The 17823-nt window shown below is 43.8% G+C and overlaps 1 protein-coding gene across 1 annotated transcript in view; it reads left to right on the forward strand.

The window, feature by feature from the left end:
* CLIC6 (chloride intracellular channel 6) overlaps positions 1 to 17467 on the forward strand; it is a 28266-nt gene extending 10799 nt beyond the window's left edge. Inside the window, exons 2-6 of the mRNA XM_063180464.1 lie at positions 9096 to 9205; positions 9820 to 9945; positions 11645 to 11751; positions 13582 to 13763; positions 17151 to 17467. Coding sequence (XP_063036534.1) covers positions 9150 to 9205; positions 9820 to 9945; positions 11645 to 11751; positions 13582 to 13763; positions 17151 to 17312 — 633 coding nt within the window. The 5' untranslated portion in view covers positions 9096 to 9149 and the 3' untranslated portion in view covers positions 17313 to 17467. The remainder of the gene's footprint in view (positions 1 to 9095; positions 9206 to 9819; positions 9946 to 11644; positions 11752 to 13581; positions 13764 to 17150) is intronic.
* Positions 17468 to 17823: the final 356 nt, after the last annotated feature.

Raw genomic sequence — 17823 nt, forward strand, 5'->3', positions numbered from 1 at the left:
GAAATACTGGGCAGGTTTTAATATCAAAATCAAATTTAAATGGGCATTTGATCTGAGTTTGGACCTTTTGTTTCTCATTATTTATAGAGCAACTGGCCACAGGTAAAAATTTGAGTGCCACAAAGTTGCTTCTTAGTGAAGGAGAGTTTCTCCCTCTGCATCAAAAACATTTAATGGCTTACAGAGTGATTAAGTTAATTTCTGCAGTAATTATTTCCCCATGGGCAGTAAACAAAGCAGGGAGAGAAGAAAAGAGCCCTGAAGCACCCAGGGGAGAGGGGGACCTGCATCCAGAGGGAAAATCCTGCCCTGGGAGAGTGGGAGGAGAATTCCCCCCAAAAATAGAATAGAATAGAATAGAATAGAATAGAATAGAATAGAATAGAATAGAATAGAATAGAATAGAATAGAATAGAATAGAATAGAATAGAATTCCCAAAAACCCCTGGCTGCCCCTGCATCCCTGGCAGTGCCAGGGCCAGGTTGGACATTGGGGACAGCGGGAGGTGTCCCTGCCATGGCAGGGGTGGCACTGGGTGAGTTTTAGGGTCCTTTCCAACCCAAACCATTCCATAATTCTATGAAATCACAGCTTCAGGCCCATTGTGCTCTCTGGGGTCTAGGGAAAATTAGAATTTCCAGGTGGATGTCACCCCCTTGAGCTGTGAGCGCTGCTCAGTGCATAAAAACAGGGCTGAGGGAGATACCCCATAAAAATCCAACATAAATAATATCTTAAAAATAACATGTTAAAAATATGCCATAGCATAAATAAAATAGTAAAAATATCCGATAACATATGTTAAAATATCCCATAAATAAATAATATGTTTAAAATATTCCATAACATAAATAATATACCATAAATAATAAAAATCCCATAACATAAATAAAATGTTAAAAATACCAGATAACACAAATAATATCTCATAAATAAATAATAAATGTCCCATAACATAAATAGTATATTTAAAAATCCCACAACATAAATAATATCCCATAAATAAATAAATATCCCATAACATAAATAACTTAAAGTCATAAATATCCCATAAATAAATATGTTAAAAATGTCCCACAATATACAGTATGTTAAAAATAACCCATAACATAAACAATATCCCATAAATAAACATAACATAAATAATATGTTAAAAATATCCCATAACGTAAATAATATCTCATAAATAAATAATAAATAATAAATATCCCATAAATAAATATGTTAAAAATATCCCATAACATAAATAATATATTAAAAATATCCCACAACATAAATAATATATTAAAAAAATCCCACAACATAAATAATATCCCATAAATAAATAAATATACCATAACATAAATAACTTAAAGTCATAAATATCCATAAATAAAATGTTAAAAATATCCCATAAACACCCAACATATCCAACTTTTTAAATCCTGGCCATGGCCTGAGGACCAGGAGCATTCAAAGAACAATTTCCAGCTGAGAGCTTTATTGAGCACACAAGTGATGAAACCTGAAATCAAATAATGGCAGGAGATTGACTCCAACGCTGCCTGAAAGCAAGAATGTCAAATCCCAGCAACCAAAACAGAATGGGAAGGCTTCAAAATGGAATTGTGGCTGTCAGGAGATCATCCATGGCCAGGATAAACCTGGTGCAAAGTTAATTCCTTTAATTCCTTAATTCTTCTGTGCAGGTGGAAAGTTAAAGTTAATTATTTTCTGTGCAGGCGTAAAGTTAATTCCTTTCATCACCTTCAGTGTAAAGTTAATTCCTTTCTGTGCAAGTGTAAATTCCTTTCTGTGCAGGTGTAAAGTTAATTCCTTTCTGTGCAAGTGTAAATTCCTTTCTGTGCAGGTGTAAAGTTAATTCTTTTTGTCACCTTCACTGTAAAGTTAATTCTCTTCTCTGCAGGTGTAAAGTTAATTCCTTTTATTGCCTTCAGTGTAAAGTTAATTCCTTTCTGTGCAAGTGTAAAGTTAATTCCTGTCTGTGCAGGTGTAAAGTTAATTCCTTTCATCACCTCCAGTGTAAAGTTAAATAATTTCTTTCTTTAATTAATAATTTCTTCATTAATTCCTTTCTTCACTTCCAGTGTAAAGTTAACTCCTCTCTGTGCAGGTGTAAAGTTAATTCCTGTCTGTGCAGGTGCAAAGTTAATTCCTTTCTTCACTTTCAGTGTAAAGTTAATTCCTTTCTGTGCAAGTGTAAATTCCTGTCTGTGCAGGTGTAAAGTTAATTCCTTTCTTCACTTTCAGTGTAAAGTTAATTCCTTTCTTCACCTCCAGGGTAAAGTTAATTACCTTCTGTGCAAATGTCAAGTTAATTCCTTTCTATGAAGTTGTAAAGTTGAAGTTATTCCTTCCATACCTTCAGTGTAAAGTTAATTCCTGTCTGTGCAGGTGCAAACTTCATTACTTTTATCACCTCCAGTGTAAAGATAATTAATGTCTTTCTTTAATTCCTAATTTGTTCATGAATTCCTTTCTTCACCTCCAGTGTAAAGTTAATTCCTCGCTGTGCAGGTGTAAAGTTAATTCCTTTCTCTACCTTCAGTATAAAGTTATTTCCTTTCAAGGTTAATTCCTTTCTTCATCTCCAGTGTAAAGTGAATTCCTTTGTTCACCTCCAGTGTAAAGTTAATTCCTCTCTGTGCAGGTGTAAAGTTAATTCTCTTCATCACCTTTGGTGTAAAGTTAATTCCTTTTATCACCTTTAGTGTAAAATTAATTCCTTTCTGTGCAGGTGTAAAGTTAAAGCTAATTCCTTTCTTCACTGTCAGTGTAAACTTAATTCCTTTCTGTGCAGGTGTAAACTTAATTCCTTTTATCCCCTTCAGTGTAAAGTTAATTCCTTTTATCACCTTTAGTGTAAAGTTAATTCCTTTTATCACCTTTAGTGTAAAGTTAATTCCTTTTATCACCTCCAGTGTAAAGTTAATTCCTTTTATCACCTCCAGTGTAAAATTAATTCCTTTTATCACCTCCAGTGTAAAGTTAATTCCTTCCATCGCCATCCCCTGCTCTCAGTTCTTTCCATCCCCTTCCCCTGGTGTCTCCTTTGGGCCAAAACCCTTTCATCCACCCAGAGTTTTATAAAAACACTTCCAAAAATCCTGTGGCATTCCCTGAGCCCTGCCCATGGTCTGTGAATAGAATTTCTGCTGGATTTTAAGTGAGGAGCAGAATTTTCATTCAATTTTTGTTCAGCACTGAGTTCATAGTGCCCGGATGCTGCTCTGAAGGGTTCTTTCCATGCCCCTGAGGAGGAAGGAAACAACTTATAAAAAATATTAATAACTTATAAAGAATAATAACTTATAAATAAATAATAACAACTTAAGTGGGGCAAACTGGGATAGTGGAAAGTGCTTATTAACTGAAAAAAATGAAAGGAAAATTCTTTTCTTTTCTTTACCTGGAGTGTCCAGCTGCTGTTTTCACACCTCTCTTGTTGAATTTCCATTTGGGGATGTCACACACAGCAAGAATCAACCCTGCAAGTGCCAAAAATACAATTTATCTGCAGAAATCACCAGCCACATTTTAATTTAAACATATTTTTGGGGTTTTTTTTTCTGCTGTTTGGCTGAGAAAATAAACAGCAGCTGAAATACCTGATTTTAGAGCTGGGTGTTGGTGGGCCAGAGCTCTGGAGCTATTGAAAGTCATTGGAATAATAAGTGGCAAAATTGGGACTTTCTCCCTGATAATGAATTTTTAATTGCAGCTGCTGTATCTTAAAAATCTTAAAACTGAGCCTGGAACATTTCAAGCCCAGTAGGTGGCATCAAAAGGGTTCTGTAAAATTCAGTGTTTGGGTGTTTGTTCTCCACCTGAGGCCATGGAATAAAAACAGAGAGAAAATTCCAGGTGTTCCCTTCCTGACAAAAAGCTCTGGATTGGATGGGATCTGACCCAAATAGAACATAAATTTTTTATAAGAGTTTCATTGAGTGAACAGAAATTAATTACAATTTTAATTTTTATGGCATTTTTTAACAGCAGCACTGTTGCCAGACAGAAGTAATTTTGAATTTTTAAAACTTTTTTTATAGCCAGTATATATTGTAAAATATTCAATATTATATATTTTTATTAAATAATATAAATAGTGTGTATATATGTATATATATATAAATAAATAAAAAGGATAAATATTAACCGATATAATTTTATATACTTTATATAATTTATATAAATTTATCTAAATTTTATCTAAAATTTATATAAAATTATATATAACATTTTATATGAAATTAATATAAAAATAGCAAAAACATAATATAAATTTTTATATAAGATTCCAAAATTTATATAAGATTTATAAAAATTCTATATAAGATTTCTATAAAAGTTAGGTAAATTTATATAGAATTTTTATAAATCTTATATCTTAAAGTATGATTGATTAGTTATTATATTAATTATATAAATTTATAAACTTTATAAAATGTATATAAATTTATCCAAATTTTATAAAAATGTATAAAAATATATATAAAATTATGTTTGATTGATTAATTATTATAGTGATCATATAAATTTACATAAATTGATATACTTTATGAAATTTATATAGATTTATCTAAATTTTATATAAAGTTTAGGTACATTTATATAAAATTAAGATTGACTCATTATTGTATTAATTATTAATTTTATACAATTTAGTCTAAATTTATATAATTTATATCACAAAAGTGGTCAGGCCTTGGCTGAGCTGCCCAGGGAGGTTTGGGGTCCCTGAATTGTCCCAGTGCAGTCTGGATGTGCCTTGGGGACAGGGATTGGGGTGCTGCTGGTGGGGCTGAAAGGCTCTTCCTGCCTCAGGAACTCTGGGATTCTGGGACCAGCCTGAGCCCCTGGGCCTGAGTTCTGGGATTCTGATTCTGATATTGATTCTGATTCTGATTCTGATATCAGCCTGAGCCTGAGCCTGAATTCTGGGATTCTGATTCTGATATTGATTCTGAGATTCTGATTCTGATCCTAATTCTGATTCTGGGATCAGCCTGAGCTCCTGTGCTGAATTCTGGGATTCTGATTCTGATTCTGATATTGATTCTGATTCTGATGATTCTGATTCTGATTCTGATTCTGGGATCAGCCTGAGCTCCTGTGCTGAATTCTGGGATTCTGATTCTGATATTGATTCTGATTCTGATATTGATTCTGATTCTGATTCCGATTCTGATTCTGATTCTGATTCTGAGATCAGCCTGAGCTCCTGAGCCTGAATTTTGGGATTCTGATTCTGAAATTGATTCTGATTCTGATTCTGGGATCAGCCTGAGCCTGAGGTGAATTTTGGGATTCTGATTCTGGGATCAGCCTGAGCTCCTGAGCCTGAATTCTGGGATTCTGATTCTGATATTGATTCTGATTCTGATGATTCTGATTCTGATTCTGATTCTGGGATCAGCCTGAGCCTGAGCTGAATTCTGGGATTCTGATTCTGATTCTGGGACCAGCCTGAGCCTGAGCTGAATTCTGGGATTCTGATTCTGATTTTGATATTGATTCTGATTCTGATTCTGGGATCAGCCTGAGCTCCTGTGCTGCTATCAGCCAAACCCCCTCAGGTTCTCCTGGCACAGCTCCCAGCCCTGTGGGTGTCACTGAGCCCCAGGGCTGTCCCTGTCCCCTCCCTGTGTCTCTGCGCCCACCCCGGGCACAGCTGGTGCCTCCTGGTGCCCAGGGCACTGCAGGTGCCACCAGAGCAGGACCCTGCTGCTCCTCAGGACAAACATCTCAGGAGGCCCCTGGGTCACCTCAGCTCTGCCATGGCTGGGCCAGCTGCCCAAAGCTGCTCAGCTCCTCTGGATTTCTCCACCCTCCAGGAGCCTCAGGGAGCAGGGTGCCCGGCACAGCCTGGCAGGGCCTGGCACTGGGTGCCTCTGCTGCTGTTCACAGGGGTCCCAGGATGAGGGAGGAGATGAGAATCCTAATTCCATGTTGCAGAAGGCTGATTTATTATTTTATGATATGTATTATATTAAAAGAAAATGATATATTAAAGCTATGCTAAAGAATAGAAGAAAGGATTTCATCAGAAGGCTTGAAAGGAATAGAAAGGAATGGAGTGATAATAAAACCAGAGAGTCTGAGCCAGCTGGGCTGTGATTGGCCATTAATTAGAAACAACCACGTGAGACCAATCCCAGATGCACCTGTTGTATTCCACAGCAGCAGGTAACCACTGTTTACATTTCATTTCTGAGGCCTCCCAGCTTCTCAGGAGAAAAGATCCTGGCAAAAGGATGTTTCATAAAATACGTCTGTGACAGGTGCCTGCAGAGGCTGTGGATTCTCCACCCCTGGCAGTGCCCAAGGCCAGTTTGGATGGATTTGGAGCAGCCTGGCACAGTGGGAGGTGTCCCTGGTGTTGGGTGCACAGCTGGCAGCACAGCTGGGCAGGGGCAGCAGGGCGGTGGCAGCTGCTCCAGCTCCAGAGGTGCAGCTGGGAAGGAGCTGGGTCTTGGCTTCTGCCCCTGTCCGGCTCACGATTGAAGCACTCGAGATGGCATTTCGTGTTCAGACTCAGATGTTTATTATTTCTTATCTGGATTACAAGCTGTGAGTTCTTCTGCATTCTACTAACAAGCTACAAAATGGCTCACTGTCTTTCTCTCCAAGGCTGTGCAGTCTTGACTTCTTTCCACCAGGGTCGGGATTAAATGTGTGAGAGGGTATTTCTTGTTGGGGCTCAGATGTTTATCAGTTCTTATCTCTGTCACAGTCTCACACACCCTGAGCTCTGCAGCACTTCACTCCAACAAACTAAAAATGGAGCCCTGTCTCTCTCTACAAGGCCTTTGAAGGATAAACTGTCCAATTGAGAAATGACACCTCAATTATTTTCACTTTTAACCCAATACCCAACCACCCGTGCCCGCAATGGGGCATTTTTTATCCAATGACACAAAACCACCCAAACCCATGGAGAAGAAGGGGAAGAAGAAGGAGCAGCCTCCACCCTAAAACCTCCATCTTGCTGTATATCTATTCCTGTATTCTAAACCCTTCAGCTCTGAGTTTCCCACCCTGTGATATCACACACTTCTGTTCAAACTCCACACCTTCAATCTCAGTTTTATTATTGAATTTTGGAAGCTTCTCCAGGCCCTCAGGTCAGTGCAGTGTTCTCCTGGGGGTCAGTGCCTGGCAGCACAGAAAGTCTGGAATTCTCAGCACCAGGGTTCCCACAGGAAGGAGCTGGTGACACCCAGATGCCCCAGCCTGCTCCTCCACGCAGGGCCTGTCCCCAGCAGTGTCCCCAGGCTGCTGCTCCTGCCCTGGGCACAGCCTGGGCTCACCATGAGGCTCCTGCCCATTGCCAGCACCCAGGGCTCACCATGGCACTTTGCCCCTGCTTTTCCCTTTGGGGTGGGTGACACCCGGCACCAGAGGCAGGATGAGACCGGATGGAGCTGTTGTGCATTAAAATGCACATTAGAATGCACATTTAAGTGCACACCCTCCATTCTGAGCCCTGCTGGCAGCGTTTCAGGCTCAGTTTTCCAAGTTCCACAGCAGTTTTGTGTCTCCTGGCTGCACAGCGCTGCTCTGAGTGGGAGGAAAACCACAATGGCAGCTTTTGAGCAGCTCTCAGCTTTGCCACCTACAAAACCAGGCACTCCTGACAGAAACAAGGCTTTTCTAAGCCAGCAGTGCTTTACAGCCGGCCCAGCATCTTTGAGAGTTCTCATCCCCTGGCGGTGCTGGAGGCACTCCTGCTTTTCCCAGTGGTTTTGGAGGGATTTCTCCAGGAGATTCCTCAGGTTCACAGGGAGAACCAGAGAATTTATCCAGCCCTTTGCCATGCATCCCTCCAGCTCCTGCCTGCCCCTGGCCAGGCCCTTTATTCCAGACATTGAGCTCTTTGTGAAGGTGAGCACTGTGCAGTGTGTTTATTTATGCAGGAGTTATTGATATATTTGAGATTTCTTTGATAGCAGTGTGTGTTTTTTTATGCAGGAGTTATTGATATATTTGAGATTTCTTTGATAGCAGTGTGTGTTTGTTTATGTAGGAATTATTGATATATTTGTGAAGGTGAGCACTGTGAAGTGTGGGTTTGCTTATGCAGGAGTTATTGAGGTACTTGAAATTTCTTTGATAGTAGCAGAGATTTCTTTGAGATTTGAGATTTATTTGATATCAGCACTGAGACTGATATATTTGAGATTTCTTTGATAGCAGTGTGTGTTTGTTTATGCAGGAGTTATTGATATATTTGAGATTTCTTTGATAGCAGCACAGATTTCTTAGAGATTTCTTATGAGATTTATTTGATAGCAGCACTGACATTGATATATTTGAGATTTCTTTGATAGCAGTGTGTGTTTGTTTATGCAGGAGTTATTGATATATTTGAGATTTCTTTGATAGCAGTGTGTATTTTTTTATGCAGGAGTTTTTGCTGTATTTCAGATTTGTTTGATAGCAGTGTGTGTTTGCTTATGCAGGAGTTTTTGCTGTATTTGAGATTTGTTTCATTGCACTGAGTGAGGGAAAAAGGACAAACAGAACTGGTTTGATTCTGTGTTTTGTTGGCTTATAAGGGCTGCAAATCCTAATGAATTAATTTATTAACTGTGAGACACTTGGGTTTTAGTACTTCTGCCCCTGATTTAATCTCAATTTTAAAGCTGTGCTTTAGGAGAATCATGTGAAGGGCTTAAAAATGAGACCCCTGATCTCATGCAGTGTCACACCAAGTCTCGGCAGCACCTCTGCAAGACTTTGCCTCATGTTAACAAAGCCTCTTCACAAACTGCAATATAAATTACCTGAGAGCAACACTTCCTTGGCCACCTTCTCCAGGGCTCCCACTGCCCTTCAGGTTGAAATTCTAAATGAATTGATTTATTCTGCTTGTTACCTTCAGTGCTTTAGGCATCGTATCTCTGCTTAGGCTGGTAAATATTTCTCTGTTCCTTTCCTGTGGTCATAAACTGATTTAACTCATTTTAATCTTGCAGTGACTTGTGCAGATTTATGCCCACATAGACAAATGAGGTGGAGGCTGTTTCCTCTGGGGGGACTGCTGTGATTTACACACAGATGTGTTTATCATTTGTAATTTTTCCAATTGTAGGCTGGCAGTGATGGGGAAAGCATTGGGAACTGCCCGTTCTCTCAGCGCCTCTTCATGATCCTGTGGCTCAAAGGTGTCATTTTTAATGTCACAACCGTGGATCTGAAAAGGTGAGATTGTGGCTTTTGATTCTGACATTTTAACCGTGCAGCACAACTTTCCCAAAAATGGGGATTTTCAAGGGTGACTCTTCTCTGCCAGGCTGGGAGAGCTGGGTGTGTCCAGCCTGGAGGAGAAATGGTTCTGAGGAGACCTTAAAGCTCCTTCCAGTGCCTCATAAAAAGGAGGGAGAGGGACTTTGTGGTGGTGTTCACAGGGGTCCCAGGACGAGGGGAGAGATGAGAATTGACTCCATGTTTCAGAAGGCTGATTTATTATTTTATGATATATATTATATTGAAAGAAAATTATATGCTAACACTATACTAAAAGAATAGAAGAAAGGATTTCATCAGAAGGTTAGAAAAGGAAAAGAATGGAATGATAATAAAATCTTGTGAGTGACCAGAGAGTCTGAGACAGTTGGGCTGTGATTGGCCATTAATTAGAAACAACCACATGAGACCAATCCCAGATGCACCTGTTGCATTCCACAGCAGCAGATAACCATTGTTTGCATTTTGTTCCTGAGGCCTCCCAGCTTCTCAGGAGAAAAGATCCTAGCAAAAGGATTTTTCACAAAATATGTCCGTGACAGGACTTTTTATGGCTTTTCCTTTCCCAGAAAACCTGCAGACCTGCAGAACCTGGCCCCGGGCACCAACCCCCCGTTCATGACCTTCGATGGGGAGGTGAAGACTGACGTGAACAAGATTGAGGAGTTCCTGGAGGAGAAGCTGGCGCCGCCCCGGTACCGCATTCCCGACCAGCTTGGGGGGCCTCTGAAACACACCTGGGGCTGGGGAGTCACCGGGCTGTCCCCAGGCTGTCCCCAGGCTGTCCCCAGGCTGTCCCCAGGTCACGGCCGTGCTGCTCCCACTGCTGCCCTTCATGCCAAGCTGGCTGCCGGCGCATTCCCAGGGCGTGGGATCCATCCTGTGGAAACCTGGCCTGCTCCCGCTCTGAGCTGGCCTGGTCTGGGGCTCCCCTCTTCACATCACACAGCTCATGGTGCTCGCGGGGGGCAGCTCAGGGTCACCCCTCTGCTCTCCAAAACCACCTGAGGGACCCTGCAGTGAGGTGGGCTGGGCTCTCCTGCCAGGTCCCAGGTGAAGGGATGAGAGGAAATGGCCCCAAGGGAGGTTCAGACTGGGGACTGGAAAAATGTGTTCCCTTCAGGAGTGGTCGGGTATTGAGCGAGTTGCCCGGGGTGGATCTCCATCTCTGGAAGGGTTCCAGTGGCCTGGATGGGGCCCTGGGGACACAGTTTGGGGTGGGGATGGCGGGACTGGGTGGTGCTGAAGGTGTTTCCCTGCCTGCTGGTTCTGGGATTCTGTGAAGCTGAGGGCAGTGAACGCTTCTGCTAGGAAAATTCATCCACAAACAGCAGAGGTTTATGTCCAAAATGGAGACAGAGGAGTCCTTTGACTTTATTCCAATAAAGGCAGAGGCCACGGGGCATTCCCCTGGGGTCTCTCAGATTTTTGGAGGACACAGCCTCCTTTTTATCCCAATTTCCTGGCTGCATTTCTGTTTTCTCTTTTCTCATTTCTGAGGCACTTGAGAGGTTCAGACTTCCCAAAACACCTGATACCAAAGATTTCCCAAAGGTTCCCCTCTAATGTATAACCCTCCCTTTTCATTTTTAATTCTTACAGAATAGGGGTTTTCTCCCATCGTTTCTTTCATCTCTCAATGTCCAATTTCATTTATCAGCAAACCTAAAGTTTACTTGTAAAAGCAAATCTCTTTTTCCATTCATCAATCACTGGAATCCTCCCCATTGTTTCTTTTATCTCCCAGTGCTGGTTTTACCTACCAGCAGCCCCAGAGGTGGTTTGAAAAGACAAATCTGCCATTCCTCTCCCCTCAGTGCTGGGGCCATTTCAGAGTGTCCACATGGGCCCACCAGGCTGCACACGAGGGTCTGAGTTTCAGATTTGTCCTCCCCCACCCCAGCAGCTCTTCCCACCTCACCCCAAACCCCTCTGTCCCTCTGCTGTCCCCCAGCATTGTGTCCCCTACCCCAGAGACCTTCTCTGCTCTGGGATATCAGAGGAAGGGATGTCAGCCCTCTCCCTGTGCTCCCTTCTCAAGCAGCCAAGCTTAAACCAGGGAAGCAGCTGCTTGCCTCCACTTTTTCCCATTCTTCTCCATCCCTGGCTGCTGACCAGGGATGACCAGGCAGCCTCAGCTCTGGAGGAGAAAGCCTGGGAGACACCCTGGGCTGTTTGGGCAGTGCTTGCAGCAATAACCATCACTTCCCATTGCCCTCAGGACGAGATTAATTAGGTAGGGTTTAAAAGAAGTGATTTTTAGTTTAGGGTGGTTCCTTTTGAGTCCTGTGTGGCTCTGTGTGGTCACCCTACAAATAAATGTGCGTTAATTATGGAGACAAAAAAAATAAAGGATAATTGGGTCACTTCTTTTTGTTTCTCTGAACTTCTCAGGTACCCCAAACTTGCACCGAAGCACCCCGAGTCGAACTCTGCAGGAAATGATGTCTTTGCAAAATTCTCTGCGTTTATAAAGAACCCGAGAAAAGATGCAAATGAAAGTAGGTCTGCATTCCTGTCATCAGCCCTGGGAGGGAGAACCCAGACCTGTGCAGCTGTAGGACACTGCTGGGGATGCTCCATTTGCAGCTCAGCTCAAACTGATATTCCAGAGGGTGGAGGCTTTGGAAACGTGTGCCTGTTCCCTCCTTTAGGGCAGGGTTCCAAGAGCTGGTGGAAGCAGAGCTGCTGTCACCAGGGCAGCACCAATTCCAGCCTCTCCTCACTCCTTCAGCCCTGGGGTCTGTCAGGCTGCACCTTCCCCAGAGCTCTGCCAACAGCCCGGCCCTCTGGAAGTGAGGGATTCCCTGTTTCCATGAATGATGAGGACTCCAGCCATTGGCACATCCCCAAAGCAGGAGCCTCGTGGGCACCATGCATGGCCCTGGGCTGGAGGAAGGGTGAGATGAAATATTAGGGAGGAATCCTTTCCTGTGAGGGTGGTGAGGCCCTGGCACAGGTTGGCTGTGGCCTCCCCATCCCTGGCAGTGCCCAAGGCCAGGCTGGATGGGGCTGGAGCAGCCTGGGACTGTGGGAGGTGTCCCTGCCATGGCTGGGGTGACACTGGACGGGCTTTGAGGTCCCTCCCAACCCAAACCATTCCAGGATTCTGTCTGTGTCCTTCAGCTCTCAGGCCTGATCCTTGGGCTGGCTTTGAACACCCTAAAGGGGAACCCCAGGACCTGCTGCTGTCACTGCAGCCTGGCTGTGACACCCCAAAGGGGCACCCAGGGACCTGTGTGACCCTGCTCACAGGGGTTTTATGTTGAAGCAAGAGACGAGGATCTGACTCCATGTTTCAGAAGGCTGATTTATTATTTTATGATATATATTACATTAAACTACACTAAAAGAATAGAAGAAGAGGTTTCACTAGAAGGCTGGCTAAGCTAAGAATAGAAAAAGAAAGGAAGGATAACAAAGGCTCTGTCCCAGACTCTCTGTCTGAGCCAGCTGGCTGTGATTGGCCATTAATCAGAAACAACCACATGAGACCAATCCCAGATGCACCTGTTGCATTCCACAGCAGCAGATAACCATTGTTTGCATTTTGTTCCTGAGGCCTCCCAGCTTCTCAGGAGGAAAAAATCCTAAGGAAAGGATTTTCATAAAAAGATGTCTGTGACAGACCTGCTGCTGTCGCTGCAGCCTGGCTGTGACACCCCAAAGGGGCACCCAGGACCTGCTGCTGTTGTTCCAGCCTGGCTGTGACACCCCAAAGGGGCACCCAGGACCTGCTGCTGTTGTTCCAGCCTGGCTGTGACACCCCAAAGGGCACCCCAGGACCTGCTGCTGTCACTGCAGCCTGGCTGTGACACCCCAAAGGGCACCCCAGGACCTGCTGCTGTTGTTCCAGCCTGGCTGTGACACCCCAAAGGGGCACCCAGGACCTGCTGCTGTTGTTCCAGCCTGGCTGTGACACCCCAAAGGGCACCCCAGGACCTGCTGCTGTCGCTGCAGCCTGGCTGTGACACCCCAAAGGGCACCCCAGGACCTGCTGCTGTCCCCCAGCTGTGCTGCCCTGCCCTGCCTGGGCCAGCACTGCAGTCAGTGTGAGGGCAGGGCCAGGCCACGGTGCCAAACCCCACCCCACAGAGGGGTTTGAGGAGCCATTCCTGGTAACAAGAGCCCCAGGATGGTTTTTCCCAGAACTCCCTTTAGCTCCTTAGGGCCTTTATCCCAGCATTAAGGTTTAAGCTTGGGTCAGGGAATTGCAGGAGCTGGCACAGCCAGATGTCTGGGCTGGTGCCAGCAGACAGGATGCAGGAGTCGCTTGGTGTCACGGGGACCTTGGTACAGCCTTGAATGATCTTTTTATTGTCTTAACCCAGATTTGGAAAAATCTTTGCTTAAAGCCCTGAAGAAGCTGGACAACTATTTAAATAGCCCCCTGCCGGATGAAATCGATGCTTACAGCAGGGAGGAGATCGCTGCTTCCAGCCGGAAATTCCTGGACGGGGATGAGCTCACTTTAGCAGATTGCAACCTCCTGCCAAAGCTCCACATCATCAAGGTTTGCATTTGCTTCTTTAGCCTCCTGCAGAGAAGGGAAGCACAGCAGCTCTGAAATCCTTTTCTAGATTGTGGAAACCTCTCCCCAAAAAAATCCCTTGATGGAGAGATCCTTAAAAAGTTTTGTGCTAGGATTGAGAGATGGACGGGACTTTTGTTTCTTTGTCTTCAGGCTGTTGTTTATTTTTCCCTTATCAATAGTTTAGCACTCCTCTGCATCTCAGTGTATGAAGAAAAAGGCACCAAAAGTCACCAGACACACAGGTTTAAGGTCTTTTAAAGCTATTTTGTTCAATTAGCTGTTAGAATGTATTTTTCTACCTTTCTACCTAAATTATTATTATTATATAATATTAACACCTAGTAACTAATTATTTGTGTGTTCAAACAACATCTGATTGTGGCTCTTTCTAACCAATCACCCTGTGCCACCAACACTGCAGAAAACAGAGCAGGTGAAGAACAAGAAGGAGATCAGACAATGCCCCAAATCCTCCATCTTATCTCCTACCCACCTCCACACCAAAAACCCCAAACTCTGAGTTTTCCACCCGGTGATAAACTCTACCACTGCCTACTTCACACACACAGATTCCAGTTCATCCCAAAGGCTTTTTGGAAGCTTTCTCCATGGATGAAGGTTAAAAGCAGTGCTCTCCATGGATGAAGGTTAAAGGCAGTGCTCTCCATGGATGAAGGTTAAAGGCAGTGCTCTCCATGGATGAAGGTTAAAGGCAGTGCTCTCCATGGATGAAGGTTAAAGGCAGCGCTCTCCTGGGCTCAGGTTAAAGCAGTGTTCTCCATGGATGAAGGTTAAAAGCAGTGCTCTCCTGGGCTTAGGTTAAAGGCAGTGGGCTGAGGTGAGTGCTGGATGCAGGGCTGCAGAGGTGCTCTCATCTGGGTTTCACATGCAAGGTGCACATGAGCACAGCCAAGGAAGGCTACCTTATACTGTCCATCCCCATTTCTGTCTCTGCCATGTTTAATTTCCAATTCTGACAGGCTGGCCTCTACCCAGTGCCTCCCAGGCAAGGCTCCCAGCCTCCTCCTGCAGGACTGTAGGGCATCCACACAACCTGAATGTGGAAACCCAGGGCACAGGGAATATTTCTGTGTCTGCTCTGGTCAAAGTCATGGATGACTTTGACCCTCATCCATGGAGAAACTTTCCTAAACTCCAGAATGGACTGGAATCCACTAAGGTGTGAAATAGATTATGGAGAGCAGTGTAGGTGCATCACTTGGTGAGAAATTGAGGTTTTGGGGTTTTTAGTCTGTTGTGGATGGCAGCAAGATGGAGGGCACAGGGTGTTGTCCTGGGATTCTTCCTCATACTACTTCTTCCTCCTTCTTCTCCATGGGTTTGGGTGATATTTTATAATTGGGCAGAAAAGTCCCCATTGCAGCTCTTTGGGATCAGTTATTGGGTTAAAAAGGGAAATAAGCCAGGTGTCAGTTTTTCATTGGATAGTTTAGCTTTAAAAGACCTTGGAACAAGAGATTGTTGGCCATTTCTGTGATGCTTTTCCAGTGCACTAAGCCTGGTGTGGACAGCGTGCAAAACTCTAGGTAAGATAACAACAAACAAGAATCTGAAGACTGAAAAGATCCAGTACATCTCTCTGTCCTGACACAAACCACCCCAGGAGGGTCTCCCCTGACAGAGGAGCCCCCCGGGAGGGCCCAGCCCGAGTCCCAGACGTCAGGGGATCTGTGACAGGAACCCCAACACCTGAACAGCTCCAGTGGCCTGGGACTGGCATTGCCACAGCCCAGAAGGCTGCAGAGGGACATGGAGGGACAGGACAAGGGGGGATGGCCTTGAGCTGAAGGAGAGAAGGGTTACACAGGGTATGGGAATGAGGAATTCCTCCCTGGCAGGCTGGGGAGGCCTTGGAGAATTCCCAGAGCAGCTGGGGCTGCCCCTGCATCCCTGGCAGTGCCCAAGGCCAGGCTGGGCACTGGGGACAGTGGGAGGTGTCCCTGCCATGCCAGGGGTAGAACAAGGTGAGCTTTGAGGTCCCTTCAACCCAAACCATTCTGTGATTCTGTGATTCTACTCTGCAAGGCTCTGGAAGAGAAATGGCCACACTGGAATTTCACTGCTTTTAAGCAACAAGGTCACCTCAGGAAGTTCCCTGTCAGACTCCCACTCTGCCAGAGGAAGAGGGGATCCAATCTCTTTCCACAAGTGAGAACTTTGCCCAGCCGTGTCCTGGCTGATCCTGCTGCAGAACGCAGCCAGGGATGAGCCCTTCCCACACTCAGGCACAGCAAACCCTGGGAAGCAGCCAGGGCCAGCATGGGGGAGAATCCCCTGGGTCAGGGGATGTCTGGAGAGGGACGCAGCAGGAATGTCACACTGCCACATCACCCCTGCTGCCCGCAGGCAGGGATCAGGGCCCAGCCGAGAGCTGTCTTCCCTGATCATTTGAAATTAAGGCTTTTAATTCATATTTTTCTTATTTTTTATTTAATATTTTTCATATTTTAATTTTAAATATTTATTACCGCACCTGAGTGGGCGCTGCTGGTGATAGAGAGACGGTGAATCTTGTATCTTGATCAGAAGGCTTAATTTATTAAGATATTATATATAATACATTATTATACTAAATAGAATATAGAGAGAGGTTTGCAGAGCAGCTAGGCTAGAAAAGAATCGATAGAAAAGAATCTATAACAAAGTTGTGGCCAAGGACTCAGTCCCCTGGCTTGCACTGGTGATTGGCCCTTAATTATAAACATAGGAAATGAGCCAATCAAGGTGTCCCTGTTGCATTCCACAGCAGCTGATAATAATTGTTTACCTTGTCTTCTGAAGCCTCTGGCCTCCAGAAGATGCAGAAATACAAAAGAAAGGATTTCTGTGGAGAAATGTCTGCGACAAATATTTTTATAGTTTTAATTTATATTTTCTTATTTTTAATTCATAGTTTTATTTCATATTTTTAATATTTTAATTCATATTTTTCGTTTTTAAAAATTCATCTTTTAATTTTTTTTTGTTCACACGTTTCTGTGAAAGTTTTCAAGTTTATTCCTGTAGGTTTATTCTGTTCATTCTAGCTTAAGTTTGCTGGGTTAACCTGTTTCTCTTCCAGTTTGTTCTACTGGTCCACGTGGCTTTGCACATCTTTAGCAAGATACAGATGAAAATAGAGATATAGACACAAAAGAAATCCTTTACAGGGAGTTCAGCAACTTTCTCCACCCCATGTCTTCTTTTTGTGTCTTTCCTTCTTTGCCCTTGCTCACCAACAACACCAGACCCACACACTGGAAATGAAAAACAGGCATAAAGAGTAGGCTTGGGATGTTTTGGGATTTGCAGATTACATGTGTAATGATGTTTTTCTTCTTTACCCTTTTTTTCTTTTCATGAAAGGTCGTTGCAAAAAAATACCGAAATTTTCACTTCCCACCTGAAATGACAGGGATTTCCAGATACTTGAAAAATGCATATGCAAGAGATGAATTCACAAACACGTGCCCTGCTGACCAGGAGATTGAATATGCTTACTTGGACGTGGCAAAGAGAATGAAGTAACCTGAAGATGCCTCTGTTTGTTGCTTCTGTGATGGACAACAGCCAAGCTGGAAAAGCACAAACCAGCAGAGATTCTGCAGTGTGATTTTAAGTTCTGCTATTGGCCAATCCTTTTATAATGATTGTATTGCATTATTTACTCCTTCTTAAATTAAGTGTGTGTTTGTGTTTGTGTGTCTTGCAAAGTCGGTTGTCCATTCCAAGGGAAGGGTATCCATCAATGGCAAAGGCTTGTAGATTTAGGGGAGCAGTGTGGGTCACACACTTACAGCAGCACCACAGAACAAATCACTGCATTTTGGGAAGAACGAGGCTGTTTGAACACTTTGAGCCTTTCATTAGTGCTGCCTCTGGTCTGTGCCACACCAAACTAAACTCTATTAAAGAATACAGAAAGGATACTTACAGAAGGCTAACAAGATAATAATGAAAACTCCTGACTCTCTCCAGAGTCCCAACACAGGCAATGAGTGAAAATAATTCACAGCAGAATCCAATGAAACAATCACCT

The sequence above is a fragment of the Melospiza melodia genome, chromosome 2, assembly GCF_035770615.1.
Source record: "Melospiza melodia melodia isolate bMelMel2 chromosome 2, bMelMel2.pri, whole genome shotgun sequence".
Taxonomy (NCBI): domain Eukaryota; kingdom Metazoa; phylum Chordata; class Aves; order Passeriformes; family Passerellidae; genus Melospiza; species Melospiza melodia.